Source organism: Cyprinodon variegatus, unplaced genomic scaffold (assembly GCF_000732505.1).
Source record: "Cyprinodon variegatus isolate N-32 unplaced genomic scaffold, C_variegatus-1.0 Scaffold1144, whole genome shotgun sequence".
NCBI lineage: Eukaryota > Metazoa > Chordata > Actinopteri > Cyprinodontiformes > Cyprinodontidae > Cyprinodon > Cyprinodon variegatus.
Genome location: NW_015151597.1, coordinates 153,388 through 172,814, shown reverse-complemented (window position 1 = coordinate 172,814; position 19,427 = coordinate 153,388). Strand labels below are relative to the sequence as shown.

Genomic DNA, 19,427 nt, shown 5'->3' with positions numbered 1-19,427 from the left:
CACATATAACAAATTCAGAGAATATAATCATATCAGAACACCAGCCAATGTAAAAGCAAACTTTTAAAACAAGTAAGATTTTTATTACATATCTGTAAATGTTACTTTTGTTTGTTTTCTTTTCACAACTGCTAGGCATGACAAGTTAATATTTAAGGCAAAAAAAAAAATCTTAAAAAGCTAGATATTTAATGGAAATATGATTTCTGTTTTATTATGATTTAAAGCTGATTTCTGAATAGTTTAAATTTCATACAAAATTTATTCTTCCTTTGATTACACACCTATACTTGAAAATATTGGTTGAATCTGTGAGATGACAAGAATAAGTAAACAAAAACAAAAAAAACATTTGCAGGTAATATAAAAAAACCAGAGCTCTTATTTAAAGTACAACTTCTTTTTTTCTTTCTTTTTAATGGGACTTTGAATGCAGTCTTCAGAGGTAAAATTGAGGCATTTGGTTTCAAGACACAAAAAAATTAGTTCTTTATGGCAACCAAATTAAAAAAAAAAAACTAAGTGAAATGTTTTGCAGGAGAAGAGATTTTCTATGTCATTTCCAACGCAGCTTCCTGAAGAGGTGCTTCGCTTTTGGGGTCCTTGTTCTTCCCTCCTCCCTTCTTTTGCTTTTTTTTTCTAGAGAAGCAAGAGATAGGGAAATAGGTTAGAGAGATAATTGATTTCACATATTATTATTCAACAGATAACAAATGAATATAGAGGTGTATAGTTGGATTTATCAAAATCTAAAAAGAGTAGTTTGCATATATAGCCCAATTTTAAATAGTCCTCCTATATCAGTGCTTTCAGCAGACTGAAATGATTTTTCTGTATGTTAAGCTACACGCCCTGTTGCACAGTAGACCTCCACTACAATCTCATTGGCAACCAGTGGTTTTCTTTAAACTCTTCAGCAATCTATTTCTGCTACTCTAATAAATGTCTGTCAGACACATCAGTTGTGGTAACACTGGTCTTTTGACAGGTTTTAGGTATTCCTCAATTAACTTTTTTAAATACGAGACTGAACAGTGGTTGAGGTATTGAAAGCGCGCCAATATTGCTTTGTAACCCAATAAAACTTTAAAATCCTCCAAATATGTATCCCTGACCTATCTGCTGTGTTCTTTGTTATTCATTAACTAATGTTCCTTGACAAATCCATAACCGATGTCCAAACAGCCCCTGTGTTTATATTTATTTTAATAAATGCTGGTTTATCTGCATTGGCAAATTTAAGGAATATTTGAGGGCAATTTCTTGCACAAGTATAGTTTAGTTTAGTATAGTATAGTCAGGGTTATAAGAGCAAATAGAACTGAATAAAAAACACAACAGTTTTTAGATGAACTTTATAAAAGAAAAAAAATGGAAAAGCCAAACAAGGCAGACTTACTTTGACTTAACCGTGAGGACTGTCACAGTTATTAAGATAGAGAGAACGATAACGGCAAGCAGAACTCCACAGATGATGGCTGTTGAAGATAACAGAAGTGATGTGTGAGGGCAAAATATCAAGACTATTGGCACAATCTTCAAGTTTTCTCTTGAATAAATGTATCAAATCCAAACATTTTTATTTAGCAGCTGTGAGGATATTTCTCCCTGTCCTTACTTACCAACAGGAGTGTCTGACTCGTGCTCCTCCTCTTCATCCCTGTCATCTAAGAAACACAGCAATCTCCTTTGAGAATTAAAGTAAAAAACACAGATAAACAACTTTGTGCATTTAAGAAAAATATCTGCTCACCATGGATGCCAACACAGGTGGCATTGCAGCTGGTTTGGTCAAAGAATCTGTTTCCGTTTCCAAAGCAGCCTGTCCAGATAAATCTTTTGCATTTGTCAAAAGCGGCGTCATAGTAGTATCTCAAGTAGAAACCGCTACATCCTCCTTTCTTATATTTGAAGCGACAGGCTTCTCTTTCTGTCAGAAGAAAATACTGTCAGTTCTTTCATGGCAGTAGTTGTTTAATTAGACTTATCCACTTTATTGATGCAAGACTCACAAATATTGCTGAATATGTCACTGTTGATGAACATACATTTTCACCACTTGGTGGCGCATCTATATTACAAAATCTAGATATGTAGCATCCTTGCATTAGATGACACAAATTGAATTCTTAAAACCTTTAAAACCTGCTGCCCAGAAAAAAAGAACCATTCTGGGATCCTTTGTGCAATATTGTTATGAGGTTTTCCTTAAGTTTCTCCTACTCAGGTAGGTTTAGTTTTTATGGTACCTTAGGTCATAAAACTCTTATCAGGGCCTCTTATACCAAAGTTCACCAACAGCACAAGGGATGTTCTTAATGTTCTTAAAGACAATCTTAGCAGCTACATTTCCTATGATTTGTATTTACAGATTAGAGGCAAGGAAAAAGCCAAAGTTATATTCAAACCTCAAAGTGAAACAAATTTTTCTCTCCAAAAACAATGAAAAGCTTACTCACCATCCATGGGGTAGTTTTCTTCTGAATTATATGAGCAGTTTCTCATACAATCTCTTTCACTCTGAAAACGGTTGGCATTTCCTCCCTGGCCTTGGTAAAAGAAAGGCGAGCACTGGTCTTTGTCAGGATTGTAATACACAGCAAAATTAAAGGTTGAGCCTTCACCTGGATCCATGGGCAGCGTACAGAAATCTGTTGGACGATGAAAAAAAGAGAAAAAAACCTTGTTTATTTTAATTTTATTTACAAAACCAGTAAAGTTCTGCTTTTGCTTAGAATAAAACACGTTGGAACAGGAACCTTTAGAAGATCTATAACTAATGTTTAACTAAGATGATCACCAGAGACCCACTCCCTGTTTTACAACAGCAATAAAATGTGTCATGTACTTTTCAGCCGGTTTGCTCTCCGCAGGTTTCACAAAAAGATAGCGCTTTCAAGTAGTTCTTAAAAAAAAGAATGTATTCCTCATTTTGAGGGGATAATTACCAAAACTTGCACACATTACCAAACTAACACACATGCAAACATCAAAATGTCTGGAGCAGCATCGAATTCCAGGCTTGGAGAAGCCCTGGAACATAACTCTGCTCCAGACATTTTGAATTGAGAAGGCTTTCTAAATGGGAAGCAAAACGTCTACAAACTTGGAAAACAAGTCCAATGTTTTTTTTTTACATTTTTGGAATGACTATTACCTGAATGACTGAGAATCTTCACCAGCTTACTAAAGCAACATTAAAATCAAAGTTTTATATCTTCAAAGTGAAAAAAAAATGTATAACAATATTTATTCAAACTAAGTAACAGGGTATATTCAGCTCAGGTGCTGACTGATGGTTTGAAACGTCTGGTCATCTTAACAGGAGAGGGAAGTTATAAATAACATTTCCTTCAAATAAACATCCGTGAAATACTGTAATTTCAGCTTCAGGTCACAACATGCACATAACATAAAGGTACAATGACATTGTGGTAATAGCTGCTTTAAGAGCGACGTTTTGTTTTTACCTGCAAAATCGACAGATTTTTGCTGAACTAACTTGTTTTGCCCTGTTACTCCATGTCTAGAGTCTCAGCCGACCCATGCGTCAGATAAAAATAACACCCAAGTAGCATCTAAATAACCTAAGGGAAAATTTTACTTTCAAGATTACAGTTTTGTGTAAACTAGCTTGTTCAGATTTAGGTAACAGCATGAAAACAATTACATTTCAAACTGTTTCCAAACATTTGCCTGTAATATGCTAACCTGGCGCTCATTAGGGAAAACAAGTTTCCAATTTACAAAACAAATTCCTAATTAGATCGTTGGTTAAATTTTCCTTTTTAAGAAAAAAAATCACCATACCCTGTTTTTGTGAGTTGCTGAGGTGTAGTGCAGACAGAAAAGTCCCTAAAAGCAGAAGGGCCTTCATATTGCTGTTAGTCCTTGTGCTCTCCTCACTGGACTGACAGAGGACCATAAACTACGATGGGAGTGGGTGCTTGTTATTGAACTTTGGACTCTAGTTCCCTTATGGTGACTCATTCGAAACTGAAGTTGATGGCGTGCAAAATCGTAAAAAAGCCAACTTCCTTTTCCTCAACTAAAAAAAAGTTTCTCTCAACAATGAATTAATCTGGTTAAGAAAACCAAGGTAGATGAAATCTTCAACTTTATCGAGTGATTTGCCAGTCCTTATACCTTTAAGGTTATTTCAAAAGGTGAACGTTCAGCTAACTTTTGTGTTTTTGTAGTGGAATGCATGAAATCCAATTTTTGGAGCTAGTTTTTGGAGTTAAGAGGCTCAATGTTCTTTTAATTTTCAATTTAAACAATAAAAATTAATGCTAAAGAAACGCTGCCAAGCAAAATAACACGGTCTGTCCTGTGCAATGTCAATAAAGCCTTTTATCTAATTCATATTTAAGTTTAAAGTTTAACTGTCAGTAATCAGGGTTTGGAACTGCTGTGTTGTGGCCTGGTGGTTAGCAAGCAGAGCATTTTCTTCTTGGAACAACTGTAAACGTCAGAGGTTGAAACTCTCACTGTCACTCTCCCAGAAACAAAAAAGGGTTAGGTAGAAATAGGAATGACAAACTTCCATACTAAGGTTAAAAAGTATGTTTCTTAAGTAGTAACTTTAAGATTAATGGTTAAATCTAAGTCATCACAGCTTTCAAAGAGGTTGGAAAAAATCAGCATGTCAGGTTAAAATAACATATAATTCCAAGTTCGGCAAACTTGAAAGCAAAACTTTAATGATTAAATGAAAGACCTAAACTTAAAAATTTCCCAAAGTTTGCCTTAGTATTTTTAGTTTTGCCAAATTTTCCTTTTTTTTTTACTGTACAGTTTTAATGTCATAGAATATTTTATAGTTTGGGTCTAAAGTAAATAAACATACCAGGAATCCATCCATCCATACATTTTCTCCAGCTTACTCCTTGTCAGGGTCACAGTGGGGCCGGTGCATGTCTCCGGCCATCAACGAGAGGTAGATACGGTAAGAGGCGGGATATACCCTGGACAGGTGTCCAGTCTGTCGCAGGGCAACACAGAGACACACAAAGACGCACAACGATACACACGCACACACCTTAGGACTATATAGAGAAGCCCATTACTCTAACAGTCATGTTTTTGGACCGTAGGAGGAAGCCGGAGTACCTGGAGAGAACCCACACATGCATGGGGAGAACATGCAAAGTCCATGCAGAAAGACCGCGGGCCGCGGATCAAACCCAGAACCTTCTTGTTGCAAGGCAACAGTGCGTCACCTTGCAGTCTATACCAAAACCATATTGCGAAAATGTAAAAGGTAGATTTCTCTGGTCAGTTTAAATATTTACATTTCACTTCTTTTTAAATAAAATTCAGTGTATTTGTATTGCACCAATTCACACCACTTCATCTAAAAAAACTTTACAGAATCAGTTCTATGAAATCATACATTTTACCAAAGGAAGTTCATTAAGCTTCTCTCTGAAACGTCCAGTCCGCTGTAACTCAGACTCAGACAGAAGGATCTCATTGTTTCAGAGTTACTAATAATTATAGTAAAAAAACTGCTACTTCAGCACAAGCACAGATGAGTGAGTAATATTTGCTGGTTTATAAAAAAAAAGAAAAAGATATGTATACCTGACATTACTGAGAGGCAGAAGTGGCACCAAAACCAGCCGGCTCTTCTTCCTGTGCTGGAAGGTAAAATAAATGCTCTCTACTTACTTTTTTAGCAAGCCATCATTTATCTTTTGGTTTCAGTCCAATGCAGAGTTGGAATTTTTCAAAATATAACCAGAAACAAAATAGGAAACACTTAAAATACAAGAGAACATACAATATATATTTATATTGTAAATGCTTTTCTATTTTATTATTATTTTTTTTATTATTATTTTGAAAATATGCAAAAAAACAAACAAACAAAATCTCCACTGGTGCAACAAAATTGTAATGTTGTCTTAAGAGACGGTAATGAGCCAATGGAATGAGTGTTATTATAGCTTTTTTTGGTTTGGAAAGTGTTCAAAACTTTCTGAGAGCTCATGAGCCATGTTGTGGTTGACACACGTTGCAAAAGATTTCATGATGAAGAGTGCTGCGAATACAAGATCCCTGTCCTTGATTTACCTAAGATGTCAAGGGTGAGTCAATCCCATAGATATTTCCCTGTAGAAGTGGATAATGGGCTTTATTAACTAGTGGTGAAAAGGTTACTAGCCAAGCAGTAAGTTCTGAAGATTGAAAATTAAGTAGGCACATCACAGAACAGGAATATATCAGAAGTTTAAAAGAAGAAGAAACCTGGCTTTGAAAAGTAAAAGCAAAACTTTGATATCATCAATCAATCAATCAATCAATCAACCAATTGATCAATCAAGCTTAAGAAATTCATGCACATGCTTTGCATATGTATTCATATGCTTTGATCTTCTTTTAGATTTCATTGTATTGTCGTCCTATTCTTCAGCACATTTTAATGAGACTTTGTGTAAAATGCCAAAGAAAAGAATTCAAAAGAATACATGCTTGTTTTTTGTTTTTGTTTTTTTGTTTATTTTTTCAATCATTAAAACAAAAATAACTGAGAAGTGTGACTAGCATTTGTATAAACCTCACTAAGCAAATACACTCACCGGCCACTTTATTAGGTACACCTGTCCAACTGCTCGTTAACACTTAATTTCTAAGCAGCCAATCACATGGCGGCAACTCAGCGCATTTAGGCATGTAGACATGGTCAAGACAATCTCCTACAGTTCAAACCGAGCATCAGTATGGGGAAGAAAGGTGATTTGAGTGACTTTGAACGTGGCATGATTGTTGGTGCCAGAAGGGCATGTCTGAGTATTTCAGAAACTGCTGATCTACTGGGATTTTCACGCACAACCATCTCTAGGGTTTACAGAGAATGGTCCGAAAAAGAAAAAACATCCAGTGAGCGGCAGTTCTGTGGGCGGAAATGCCTTGTTGATGCCAGAGGTCAGAGGAGAATGGCCAGACTGGTTCGAGCTGATAGAAGGGCAACAGTGACTCAAATAACCACCCGTTACAACCAAGGTGGGCAGAAGAGCATCTCTGAACGCACAGTACGTCGAACTTTGAGGCAGATGGGCTACAGCAGCAGAAGACCACACCGGGTGCCACTCCTTTCAGCTAAGAACAGGAAACTGAGGCTACAATTTGCACAAGCTCATCGAAATTGGACATTAGAAGATTGGAAAAACGTTGCCTGGTCTGATGAGTCTCGATTTCTGCTGCGACATTCGGATGGTAGGGTCAGAATTTGGCGTCTACAACATGAAAGCATGGATCCATTCTGCCTTGTATCAACGGTTCAGGCTGGTGGTGGTGGTGTCATGGTGTGGGGAATATTTTCTTGGCACTCTTTGGGCCCCTTGGTACCAATTGAGCATCGTTGCAACGCCACAGCCTACCTGAGTATTGTTGCTGACCATGTCCATCCCTTTATGACCACAATGTACCCAACTTCTGTTGGCTACTTTCAGCAGGATAATGCGCCATGTCATAAAGCTGGAATCATCTCAGACTGGTTTCTTGAACATGACAATGAGTTCACTGTACTCAAATGGCCTCCACAGTCACCAGATCTCAATCCAATAGAGCATCTTTGGGATGTGGTGGAATGGGAGATTCGCATCATGGATGTGCAGCGGACAAATCTGCGGCAACTGTGTGATGCCATCATGTCAATATGGACCAAACTCCCTGAGGAATGCTTCCAGCACCTTGTTAAATCTATGTCACGAAGAATTGAGGCAGTTCTGAAGGCAAAAGGGGGTCCAACCCGTTACAAGCATGGGTTACCTAATAAAGTGGCCGGTGAGTGTACTTTGCTGATCTACTTATTTGGCTGCAAATACGCTATTTTTGGGGTATGTCTCTCTACCAGTTTGCACATCAAAAAAGCTTCCAATTCTTGCTTCAGATCCTCAGTAGGATTTAGATGTGGATTACAGGCCATTAAAACAGATGGAAAACTTTGCTTCCCAATGTATTTAAAATTGACTTCTGGTTCTGTTATATCAGCATTGGTCCTTGATCAATAAAATTAAAAAAGCCCAACAAGGGTTTTGGGGTTAATGTGATGATATAAAATAAACACTAAAGTAAAATCATATCATTATTGTTATATGATTCAATTCAATTCAGTTTATTTATATAGTGCCAATTAACAGCACGTCATCTCAAGGCACTTTACAGACGCAATTCAACCAGATCTTAGAGTCAAACTGAATCAAAGTTTTCTATCAAAGGAAAACCAGTTGATTGTATCGACTCATTGACTTAAATGCAATCCCTCACACCAAGCATGCATGTAATGACAGTGGAGAGGAAAAACAGGAAGAAACCTCCAGCAGAACCAGGCTCAGTGTGAGCGACCATCTGCTGAGGCCGACTGGGGTTCAAGGAGACAGAAGCTGACAGAAAAAGAAGCAGAGATAAAAAGGCAACTGTCAACAAGCACCACAAGCGGCACCGTCCAGGAAACACACAGTCAAGCAGAAGAGCTCCAATCCAGCTTCCATATAGACAATAATAGCATCATATTGCAACTATCATGTTACCTTATATTATGATTATTTTCTATCTTGAGATAGTTTATCACTTGAAATCCAAGTAAAACGATTAATTTTGGCATTTCAACAAGAGAAACGGTGCAGCTTATATAATTTAGTGTACACATATACACAACTGAGGGACATCACTTTGTACGGAAGAGGATTAGGGCCACTGAAAGAATAAAAAAGTTAACTGATTTAAAAAAAAAAAATTATGTATAATATAAGAAAAGTCAGAATTCTGACTTTAATCTCAGAATTCTGACTTTTTTCTCAGAATCCTAACTTCAATCTCAGAATTCTGACTTTTTTTCTCAGAATTATAATATTTTTCTGAGAATTCTGACTTTAATCTCAGAATTCTGACTGAATTCTGACAAATAACAAACATGATAGCATCAGGCCGTAGCCATGTCTGTTTTAGAGACTAAACTAGCTCTCTTGTTTTGATCACCTTCTGCTCTTCCATTAATGAAATAGCATCACCGGGGATCGCTCAGGCACGTAAAAAGTCACCTAATTTTGTCTGTAACTGGCCCTCCCAAACAACTCACATCTTTGTCAGTCAAGCTGAGTGCTCCCACATCTCTTCCTTCATGGTGCCCATCTACATTAAGATCCAAAATTCTGAGATTAAAGTCAAAATTCTGAGATTAAAGTCAGAATTCTAAAAAAAAGTCAAAATTAGAGAATAAAGTCAGAATTCTGAGATTAAAGTCAGAATTCTGAGACTAAAGTCAGAATTCTGAGAAAAGCCAGAATTCTGAGATCAAAATCAGAATTCTGAGATCAAAGTCAGAATTCTGAGACTAAAGTCAGAATTCCGAGATCAAAGTCAGAATTCTGAGACTAAAGTCAGAATTCCGAGATCAAAGTCAGAATTCTGAGAAAAAAGTCAGAATTCTGAGATTAAACACAGAATTCTGAGCTGAAACGCAGAATTTTGAGGGGAAAACAGCGTCTAAATTCTGAAATTAAAGTCAGAATTCTGATTTTTTGTTTCCTATATTAAACTGAAATAATATTTAAAAATCAGTTAATTTTTTTTTTCAGTGGCCCTAATCGTCTTCTGTACATTTGTCATACCTGTTATAGTTTGAATGTTATTAACTTTAATGCCATAGTGGAGTCACTCAGCATACAGAAACAACATGATGAAAGTTCAGATTAGTGCAATGTGTGTAGTTACCACAGTAGATGATAGAGTGTAAAGCGTTACTGCAGTTCTAGAATGAGGTGGAGACCTCAATGAGCGCTTTCACTGCCTGCGCTTTGGCCGCTCCATGGCTGTCACCCTCCGGTGACTTGGGGGGAATCAGACGACCGGTTTCGTTGATGATCTGACGTCAGTTTGCGCCAACAGCATGGTTATAAAAGGCTATCCGAAGACGGGCGCTCCAAGATCCCGGAGCTGTTACTGGAGGAGGTCAAGATGCGCACTTTGAGCTTCACCGCCTGTGTGCTCCTGCAGCTGGCTGCCCTCCGAGTCCTGCACGGTAAGCTCCGTCCTGGATGAAAAACATGAGCATCTGCTTAGGAAGATTTACCTTTCTGATAAAATGGGATTGGATTCGGTCTACTGTCTTTTTTTGGCATTATTATCAATTACCAGTTGCGATCTTTGAGGTTTTTTTTTTAAAATAAACATGAAAGAAACAATAACTTACTTTATTTATTTGTCTCTTTCAGGCGCTAAATGGACATACAGGGGTAAGTCTGAATGTATTTCCACTGTAAATATCATTAAACCCCACGTTTAATATATGCTTTGTCTTATAGGATATATTTCAGTGGCCGTTGATTTTAAACTCAATTCAAACTGATTAAATATTATGAATATCTGCATCCAGAAGCAATATTAATGTACTGTATCTAAAAGAGAACATTCACATAAATCCATTTATTCCCACTCCCTTCTTTCTTGAGCAATCATTCATTTTCTCTCCTGTACAAAGATTAAAAATAAGTTTGAATGCATAAAAGTATTTTCAGGTTTTTATATTTAAATTTCTGAATGCAAAAATAAAAATAAATATGATCATCAGATTTTTATTTTATACAATTCTATTTTTGGTGAAATGTAAGCACAAAATTAACTACATTTTAATGGAAAGGTAAATTAAATAACTTCAAGTTTAAACGTTTGCAACTTTTTGTCTTTTCAAACAGAGAAAGAGACAATTGATTTCGTTTCATGGAGAATTTCATCAGAACTTAGTTTCCTCCAACTCTCTGTGTGATATAATTATTGTAGAAAGTTTTTTTTGTTTTGTTTTGTTTTCGTTGATAAATGGTAGGGCACTATGGAAGTGCAAAATGCTGGCTTCATGGTCAAAGGAAAAATTAAGCCTACTATGATTTTCCAGTGACATGGTAAGACACCTACTGACATTGTAGTTACCTCGTTTCATTGTAGGGTTCTTCTGCAAGCTCTGCATCCAAAACATTGCATTAGCGGTTGACTTGCCTTTGTGTCATGCCTTAAGGTCTGAGGACTTCTTGACCCAGGAGTTTGTTACATAAACTGTGGTCACGTCGTGACCTCTTCTCTCTGTATCACTGCGTCTAAACAATCTTTTGCAATCAGTGATTAGATTGTACTGAAAACCACCTTAAAGCATTCAAATCCTTAAATAAACACTGTTTTATTTTTTATGTACAGGTTTATTAGAATAAAAACATATGAAGTGTTGCAATTTTTTTTAAAGCTTTATATATTTTTATCGAGAAATTAAGACACTTAATAGGGTAGAATGGCCTGATCTGTGCCGCATAAAACCATAAAAAGACTAAATAGTTCCATTATGTATTTATTGTTTTTATATGCAGTAATGTTCTATGCAGCTTTTCTATTAAACCACAGTATACAATAAAAAAATCCCATGTTTTCAGAGTACTGCTGCTGCATTTCCTCCTCCCTTACATCCAGAGCCCTGATAGTTTTTTTTTTTTTTATTGTAGAGTAATTTGTGAAGCTGGTAGCACATTCTTTTTTTTTTTGACATGGTCTGTGCTGAGTCATACAATTTAACCCCCCAACGCTTCACCCTCTAGCTGAGGACACACAATAAATCTTAACTCGGGATGTTGATTGTGACTGTTCTGAATAGATCACTCCAAAAAAAACTTTCTAACTCTCCTAATTTATGGTTACCGCTACACAGAGCAGACTGTATTTTGAAAATTACCCACAGACACATATGATTAAGCCGGCACTGCCAGGGGACCGTCAGATTTTAGCTGAAGGACAATCCGGTTTAAATTAAACAACAAATAAGGGTGGAAATTGAGCAATTATATTCATAAGTGTACATTTTTGTTGTTATTGTTGGATGGTTTTCTCTCAGTTAAACATTGAGCATTGGATATTTCGCAGCTTTGTTTGACGCTCATTGGCATGTCTCTTGTAGTCAATACGCATTCATCTGAATGCCAGGCCAAAGCTATCATGCTGAATCATTCAGTATTTACTATGGATGGTTGGCAAGTGCTGAATGATGAAATATCTGATTAATTCTGGATGGGTCATTATTTAGTGCCAACACTCAGCCAGTAGAGGAATATGCTTCCAGGGCTTTTCATGCAACTGTTTAAACTCATTCATCCAAAAATCTTGGTCTTGCTTGTGATTGATGATCTAATTCAAAAGCTATGAAATCCAAATATCTCAAACTTTATTTTGAAGGGCAGTTTGACTTATTACTTTTGGAGACACATCCATACAGCTGAGGTCACTTTGTGTGAGTGCATGACTAGAACAACCAGTGTATACATCTGCCACCTTGTGGTAAATGGAAACCTCTTATTAGATAAAGACGTTGTTCTCCCCTGTTTGATAAAACCATCTCTTATTAAAATTACCAGTGTCTGGATCATGCCTCTATCCATTTTGCACATTTATAGACTAATACAAGAGCTTTTTATTTATTTAAAAAAGCTCAAGCTCACCTAACTTATATGATCACATTAGTTGACTGGGTCAGTTTAACTCTTTAATATGCTTTGATTTTAACCAATTTCTGTGTAGCTCTGATCGTATAGGTTTATGGTTCTATGTTTTGGATTGTGTCCTACTGGAAGAAAAACATTCGCCTCTGTTTCAAATTTTAAAGATTCCCAATAATGTATGGCAAGCTAAAATTAGAGCATAGTTTGACATTCTTTCTATAATCTCACTTTTCCATATTCCTCCATATTCTTGCATTAATGCCAGTCTTGTGTCATGCTTTCAATGGAAAAAAAGCCTCTTTTATTTAATAACAAAATTGATTCTGAAGGCAATGTGTTGCATATTCTTAAGAGTAAAAGACATTTAAATAAAAGTATTAGCTAGATATTTATAGGTAAAAAGGAAATAATGACTCATTCCTCTTCCAATTTACAACTTTGAAGTACTTTATTGGTCTATTTGATCAAATCCCAATAAAATATATTGTAAATATAATTTAAAGCAACAAAGTATAAAAAAAGATTTGCTCGTATACTCTTGCAAATCCTGCATACACCAGCGAAGGTTTTTCTACAAAAAAAACTCCAAACAGTTTCATTTAGAATCCATTACAACTTGTTCAGTGATTTAATGTACATTAATGATTAAACATATGCTCCTCTCAGGATTTATAGACCTTGTTTTCCACACCTGCTACCTTAATATGAATTGATTAAAAGATTTAGATTGTGTCTAATTGCACTTATATTGCTCTTATAAAAAATAAGAATTTACATAGAATATGAAGCTTGCAGCTGGTTCTTTGAATCGAAGCACATGTGGGCTTTCTTTTTAGGTACCTCTTCCAGTCACTAATACATTTTTTGAAAGTGTTTAAATGGTGATGTTGCAGGACCGGAAGGAGAGCATCACTGGTCCAAGCATTACCCCTTCTGTGGAGGTGCTTTCCAGTCTCCAATAGACATCAAATCAGAGCTGCTGAGGTTCGATCCAGCTTTGCGTCCGATTGAGCTTCAAAACTACAACCTGTCACCAAATGAACAACTCACTCTGGGAAATAATGGACATTCTTGTGAGTAAAAATCTACTAAAAGTATCATCAAGTATTAAACAGTGTTGATGTTAATCTCTAATTAGGTGGAACGACCTTTAATAGAAACAGAGCAAACAATAGCTTTGTATGGTTTGAAACGCAGATGCTCTTAAAGTTTAAATTATTAACTCGAAAAGATATTCAATAGAAATGGCCTCATAGAAATATGGAGATATAATGTCTGGGTCAACACAAAAAATAAGGAGAGTATCATCCTTCCAGTTTAGCAACTGCAATTTTCTGTAATCAGTCTCTTATTATCTTAACTATCCTGTCTTCAAAAAAATGGCTCCAGATTTAGTAAAGGAAAATTCATGCCAAGGGTGTTTCTCTGCCTTGACTTGTAGCTCAGCCCAGAGAAATTGGTTTTATATGCGGTTTCTATTTATAGCCAAATTAGCAATAAAGAGAATTGCTTGCAATCAGAACACACTGTAGAAAAAAGCTAAAAAAAAAAGACTTCTTGGGTAGAGTTGGTGCTTTATTCTTGATTTTGTGAGGCTGATTCAACAGACGTCTGACACAATCCTTCAAAGATTTCATCAGGAATTTCTATGACGGTTGTGCTTAACATGCATGCAACGTCTGCCAGGTCAAAATTATGATTCAACATGAGGTATATCTGTAAGTGAACAGGTGATGGAAACGTGACGGAATGCAAAGAGTAGGTTAGTGCTTATGGTTGCTGATGGGATGGACCTTCGCACCACAAGCTGAGTGACGTCCTTGTATGATGCATGTTTTGAAAAGAGCTGACACAAGTTTTTCATGCGTAAGCAGTCATGACACACTGAACATGTGGAGTGAAACATGCAACACTTCAAAATTAACTGCATTTAATGCAGTTTTACAACCTTGGTGGCTCAGGGGCCATGCTGACTTTCTTACTTTGGACAAGGTTAAAAAGAATTCCTCTTGATAGCTGTAAAGCAGCTGTGACTCTTTTCTGTTTATTTTGATTGATTTGCAGTGCAAATATCTCTGCCCCCCAAGATGTATATCTCCAGCCTGCGTCATCGTTATACTGCAGCTCAGCTGCATTTCCACTGGGGCTCCTCCAGTCGGCCTGCAGGATCTGAACACACGGTTAACAGTAGGCAGTACGCAGCAGAGGTAATCTGATAGCATGTCCTTTTTCTCAGTGTTAATTAACATAAAAAATATAGATTAATAAAAATGTTCTGTTGATGCAGTCTCCATGGTAAAGAGGTCAAATGTCTTCACCTCTATGCAAAGGACCTGGGTTTAATTCCCGGTTACATAGTTGCAAGAAGTTCAAACAGAAGACAGATAATTCAGACATGTCTCTGCTATAAAATCATACATAATGAACACATAAACAACCTTCTTATATCTGTTATTTCAGGTGACATCCCTCTCAACAATGATTTAACGCTTCATGACAAAAGTGACGACCTTTTGATTGGCACTGACATCAGAGACGATGACACCATTTAATGTTGATTCAGCTCATCCTCAAGAAACATGCAGTTTTGCATTGGTTGCAGTTTCCTGACAGTGTATTAAACTTCCTATCTGGCATCTTATCTGTCTCAGAGACAAGATAAAACAATGCGACTTATTACAACTTTGCATACATTTCCTTAAACAAGGAAAAACTCTATTTATTTATAATCTAAAACCTGTATTTTTGGCAGTAAGATTCCCATATTGCGTCCCACTGCTACTTTTACTTTAAACGTTCATACTTATGCTGCCCAGGGAGCCAGTGTTTTATTGCAGCAGGATTTTAAAGGCTTAAAGTAGAAGAAAGTTACATGCTGTGGTATATAACCACATCTGTAAAACGTATTTTGATAGTTTAGATAAAGGAGAAAATCTGGCATTACTGCTGAAATAAGATGGGAAAAAAATAAGATGTAATAAATGTCACAAATTCATTCAAAAGGGGTGGAGACCACCATACCTGTGTGCTTTTTATCATACACTGCCTCTTTTACAAGGCAGCCACATCTAAGGTGTTGAGGTTTGACTTCAGTTTTTTTCTAACATGCATCTTTTTAAAGTCTTTTTTTTTAGCCAAGCTTTAGTACCACAGTTCCATGATGAATGGTCATTTTTTTTTAGGATGGGATGAGGAGAAATGAGACATTTCCCAGAAACAGTACAAATGCACATGTTAGTCTACACACGCATTGTCATTAAATTTGCCCTCAATGACAAACTGGTCAAACTGACAGGAAATCACCATGCCAATCACTTCTTACTGACTGGGAATTCCCTTATAGAATAGAATAGAATAGAATAGAATAGAATAGAATAGAATAGAATAGAATAGAATAGAATACAGGGTGGATGGACCACAAAGCTATGAAAAAATATCTGTGTGGTAAGACTATTCCTGTTCCTTTTCCTGAAAGCAATAGAAACTTTAAATTTCCTGAGTTTGTGTTATGTTCAGTCATATATCTGGCTTTCCTTTGTGTCAGTCCAACACTGTGTTCATGTCTAGGAGAGAGATTCTCATGTGCTGTTCTCTGCACTCCGACCAATTCCCTTCAGTTTTGGTCAGTTTATCTCACTTGCAGCACAGTCAGACTAGGACAGATGACTTATCTCGGGTGTGGCTTTGTAAAAGTTTGTGAACAAATATATCACCTTTTGAACATTTTTAACAAATGTCCAAACAGTCACATACTCGGAAAGTAAAGAGTTTGGACACACAGTCTGATTTTAGGACCTGTAAGGGTGTACCATCTCCTATTTGCAAAAACTCTTTCTTAAGCACAAAACTGAATAAATCGGAGGCAACTGGACTTTCACTTAAAAGTCCAGATGCCTCCAATTTGAACCCATTATGTGGTTGGCATGACTGCGATCTGCACAGGCAAACCCTTGCTGAGAAGCTCCACTATCTAGAATTTTAAGTATGAAGATAATCAAAATTTATAATCCAATTTTAATTACAATACTTTTATCTCAGATTCACATTCTCAAGTATTAAGCAGTCAGCATAAAATGTCAGCCCCTTTTCTTTTGTACATTTAGTCAAAAATATTTTATGCATAAAATTAGGTAAAAAATGTGAAACACCTTATTTGTTTACAAAATATATTTAAAATTAATTGTATTAAAGAAAAAAATTACCAGAAACTAATATCTTTTTTTACATATTTCATTGCTCTTTGCTTATGTGCTTATGGCAACCAGAAAATTAAATGAATAACATTTTGTTAGTTGATGTTTTTTAAAGTGGCCTCCTAGTCATGTACTACGCCTATAAATAAAACTACCAAAAACCATAAAGCAATATAAGTCAAGGTTTGTTCCCTGATAGTGTTTAGGGTCTTTTCACACGATTTAGACAGCGTATGCTCGACGTCCCAGAATCTCCTAAAACACTAACAAATGCTGAATATTCTATGTATTTTTTCAATTTTGGGGGTATACATAACGTATTCATAACAAGTCCAGAACTTATGTTTAACGACAGCCTAACTTTTGCTTAATGCACGGTAGCGTAATGCCCATAAAATGTCACAAGCCCCTCTCCTGAGGAGAGCAGTGATGCGCCCGGTCTGCATAAAAAGATGTCTTAGATTGTGATAGTAATCTGACTGCTGTTTACTGCCCACCCCCCAAAAAAGTTTCCTAAGTTTCCTCCTGTGAGCCCCCTTTTATAACAAAACGCTGCCAATAAGACGCTATACAGTAGATTTACGTTAGAAACAAGTTCAGAGGTCGTCTAGAACAAGTCAAATATGCTGATATGTTTGGGGGATAAGTTATGCATAACTAATGCACAAGTTACTCATAGGTTTTGGATAAGCTAAACGCCACGACTTATTAGTAACTTACACTTAACATATGTCAACATTCAGATAACTTACCTGTAACTTATACCCCACGTATGAGCATACGCTGGTATACGTTAAGAAATTTTGAGCATACCCATAAATTATCCAACTGATGCCAGCGCTTTTGCCAGATTTTTCGTACATCAGGCATAGGCTGACGGGTGTGACGGGGGCTTTACTTAGTCCTTTTAGAGCATGAAAACATTTTTGCACTGTGGGCGATCAGCATACTTAAATCTGTTGTACACTGTCGCCACCTGTTGGTGGTACTTTCTCATGCATGGTTCTGATGCTTTAGCTCCTGATTCAATCACCGCCAACATTTATACTGTATTCTGAGCACTACACTACTATATTTCTTTTCTCTTTCTTTACTGATTCCAAAGGGGAAATTATATATTGTACTGCCTCGTAGGATTTTTTTCAACAGTTGCTGTATATGTTGATAAATGCGTGTGATCTTGCTACAGTTAATCCTCACTTAAGTTTACTAGCACATGAAGTAAAAACTGATTGTAAAACACAGGCATAAAATATGATTTACCAACTAGATAGCAAAAAGTTTCATAATCCATTAGTTGTATTGGGTTGTAATGTAAAAGTAATCAATATAAATATGTTTCAAGCCTCATAGTTTCCCTAAAAACCTTTAAACTAAGAGTGGCATTAAATTAAATTCTTCATATGGATGAAACCTTAGAATACTTTAAAATAATGTTGGTTCAGACATGCAGTGCTGTTTATGACTCTAATTATTGTCAAACAAAACAACAAAAATAGTTCAGTGTGAAATGTAGGGTTGTTGCCATGATTTCTTTTTTTAATGCCTTTTTTCTTTTTTTAAAGATGCATGTAGTACATTACAACTCAGACAAGTACCCCAACATTTCCATGGCTGTAGACAAATCGGATGGTTTGGCTGTGCTGGGTGTATTCATTGAGGTGAGAATGTATGGATCCTTTTAAAGTGGGACAAATTATTTTTATTTTAGAGATTGGTTACTTAACAATGCTTTCCTCAATAGATTGGGGATTTTAATCCTGCCTATGAAACATTTCTGAAGTTTATCAACGGTATCAAATACAGAGGTGAGTAATATATTTAAACCCAAATTTGAATTTATTAAAATCACATAGAATGATACAACTTGTAGACCTTTATTTATCATATAAGTTCATTGCATCTCATCAATAATTGCTAACACTAAAAATGTCATCTTGCATATATGTAAGCAAGATGACATTTTTATATATGTATATAAAGTAATTCAAATAACACATATAACAAATAACACATATATATGTGTATATATATATATATATATATATATATATATATATATATATATATAAAACCAAACTTTAGCTTTCACCATAAGTATTTTTTTATTTCTTTTAAAAACAGAGAAAGGATTAGATTGTTTTATTTTTCTGTGAATATTATTCAAATACTGACACCTTTAATTGAAATACATCTTTCCATCGTCGCCTTTTGAAATCAATGAACAATAGCAATAAATATGCTAAAACAAAATGTGTACAGATGAAGATTTTCCCCTTTATATTTCCGCCCGATCCCTCAAATAACTATGCCTAGAACTCCCTTTTTTTTCTTTTGAGATACAAGACATCAGAAATCGTCCTTATAAATTTTAGGAAATACTTAGGTTAAAATATTATGTAGCTTTGTAGATGCATTAGATAAATATGCTTAATTTGTGCCTATCTTGCTATTTTTTTATGTGTCAGATCATAAAGTGCAGGTTCCAGGTTTCAACGTCAGAGCGCTGCTACCTAACCGTTTGGACGAGTTCTATCGCTATGACGGGTCACTGACGACTCCCCCGTGCTATCCTAGTGTGCTGTGGACAATTTTCAGAAATCATGTGACTATTTCTCAAAAACAGGTACAGTGAATGCAAATACACTCTGGGCCGGATCTATCAAAGGTTTGTATGTATAAAAACGTGAGCTATTTCCCTGCGCACGCTAAAAAATGTACAAACTGATCTATCAACTGCGTGCTAAAAGGATTT

General features: G+C 36.0%; 2 protein-coding genes across 4 annotated transcripts in view; one reads left to right on the top strand and one right to left on the bottom strand.

Moving 5' to 3' along the window:
- Positions 1 to 295: 295 nt before the first annotated feature.
- LOC107101739 (boophilin-H2-like) lies at positions 296 to 3,904 on the bottom strand. Of its 3 annotated transcripts, none has more exons than XM_015400759.1 (6): positions 3,811 to 3,904; positions 2,460 to 2,651; positions 1,754 to 1,930; positions 1,623 to 1,667; positions 1,400 to 1,478; positions 296 to 639 (listed from the first exon to the last, which is right to left on the bottom strand). In XM_015400759.1, the coding sequence occupies exons 1-6, from the start codon at positions 3,875 to 3,877 to the stop codon at positions 552 to 554; spliced, it is 648 nt and encodes a 215-aa protein (XP_015256245.1). In that variant the 5' UTR covers positions 3,878 to 3,904; the 3' UTR covers positions 296 to 551. The 3 variants fall into 3 exon arrangements, with proteins under 3 accessions (XP_015256245.1, XP_015256247.1, XP_015256246.1); XM_015400761.1 differs by lacking the exon at positions 3,811 to 3,904 and adding an exon at positions 3,158 to 3,271; XM_015400760.1 differs by lacking the exon at positions 3,811 to 3,904 and adding an exon at positions 2,849 to 2,972.
- A 5,884-nt stretch (positions 3,905 to 9,788) lies between these two features.
- Positions 9,789 to 19,427, top strand: part of ca12 (carbonic anhydrase XII) — a 12,573-nt gene continuing 2,934 nt past the window's right edge. The window contains exons 1-7 of the mRNA XM_015400752.1: positions 9,789 to 10,027; positions 10,221 to 10,241; positions 13,373 to 13,552; positions 14,544 to 14,686; positions 18,238 to 18,333; positions 18,417 to 18,480; positions 19,141 to 19,298. Coding sequence (XP_015256238.1) covers positions 9,964 to 10,027; positions 10,221 to 10,241; positions 13,373 to 13,552; positions 14,544 to 14,686; positions 18,238 to 18,333; positions 18,417 to 18,480; positions 19,141 to 19,298 — 726 coding nt within the window. The 5' untranslated portion in view covers positions 9,789 to 9,963. The remainder of the gene's footprint in view (positions 10,028 to 10,220; positions 10,242 to 13,372; positions 13,553 to 14,543; positions 14,687 to 18,237; positions 18,334 to 18,416; positions 18,481 to 19,140; positions 19,299 to 19,427) is intronic.

Bases quoted from the DNA above. Each gene is read 5' to 3' on its own strand.
- LOC107101739 (XM_015400759.1), bottom strand. From the start codon at position 3,877: ATGAAGGCCCTTCTGCTTTTAGGGACTTTTCTGTCTGCACTACACCTC. The intron at 1,931-2,459 runs GTGAGTAAGCTT...TTCTTCTGACAG, and splicing joins AGAAAACTACCCCATGGATG to AAAGAGAAGCCTGTCGCTTC. The intron at 1,668-1,753 runs GTGAGCAGATAT...TGTGTTTCTTAG, and splicing joins CACCTGTGTTGGCATCCATG to ATGACAGGGATGAAGAGGAG.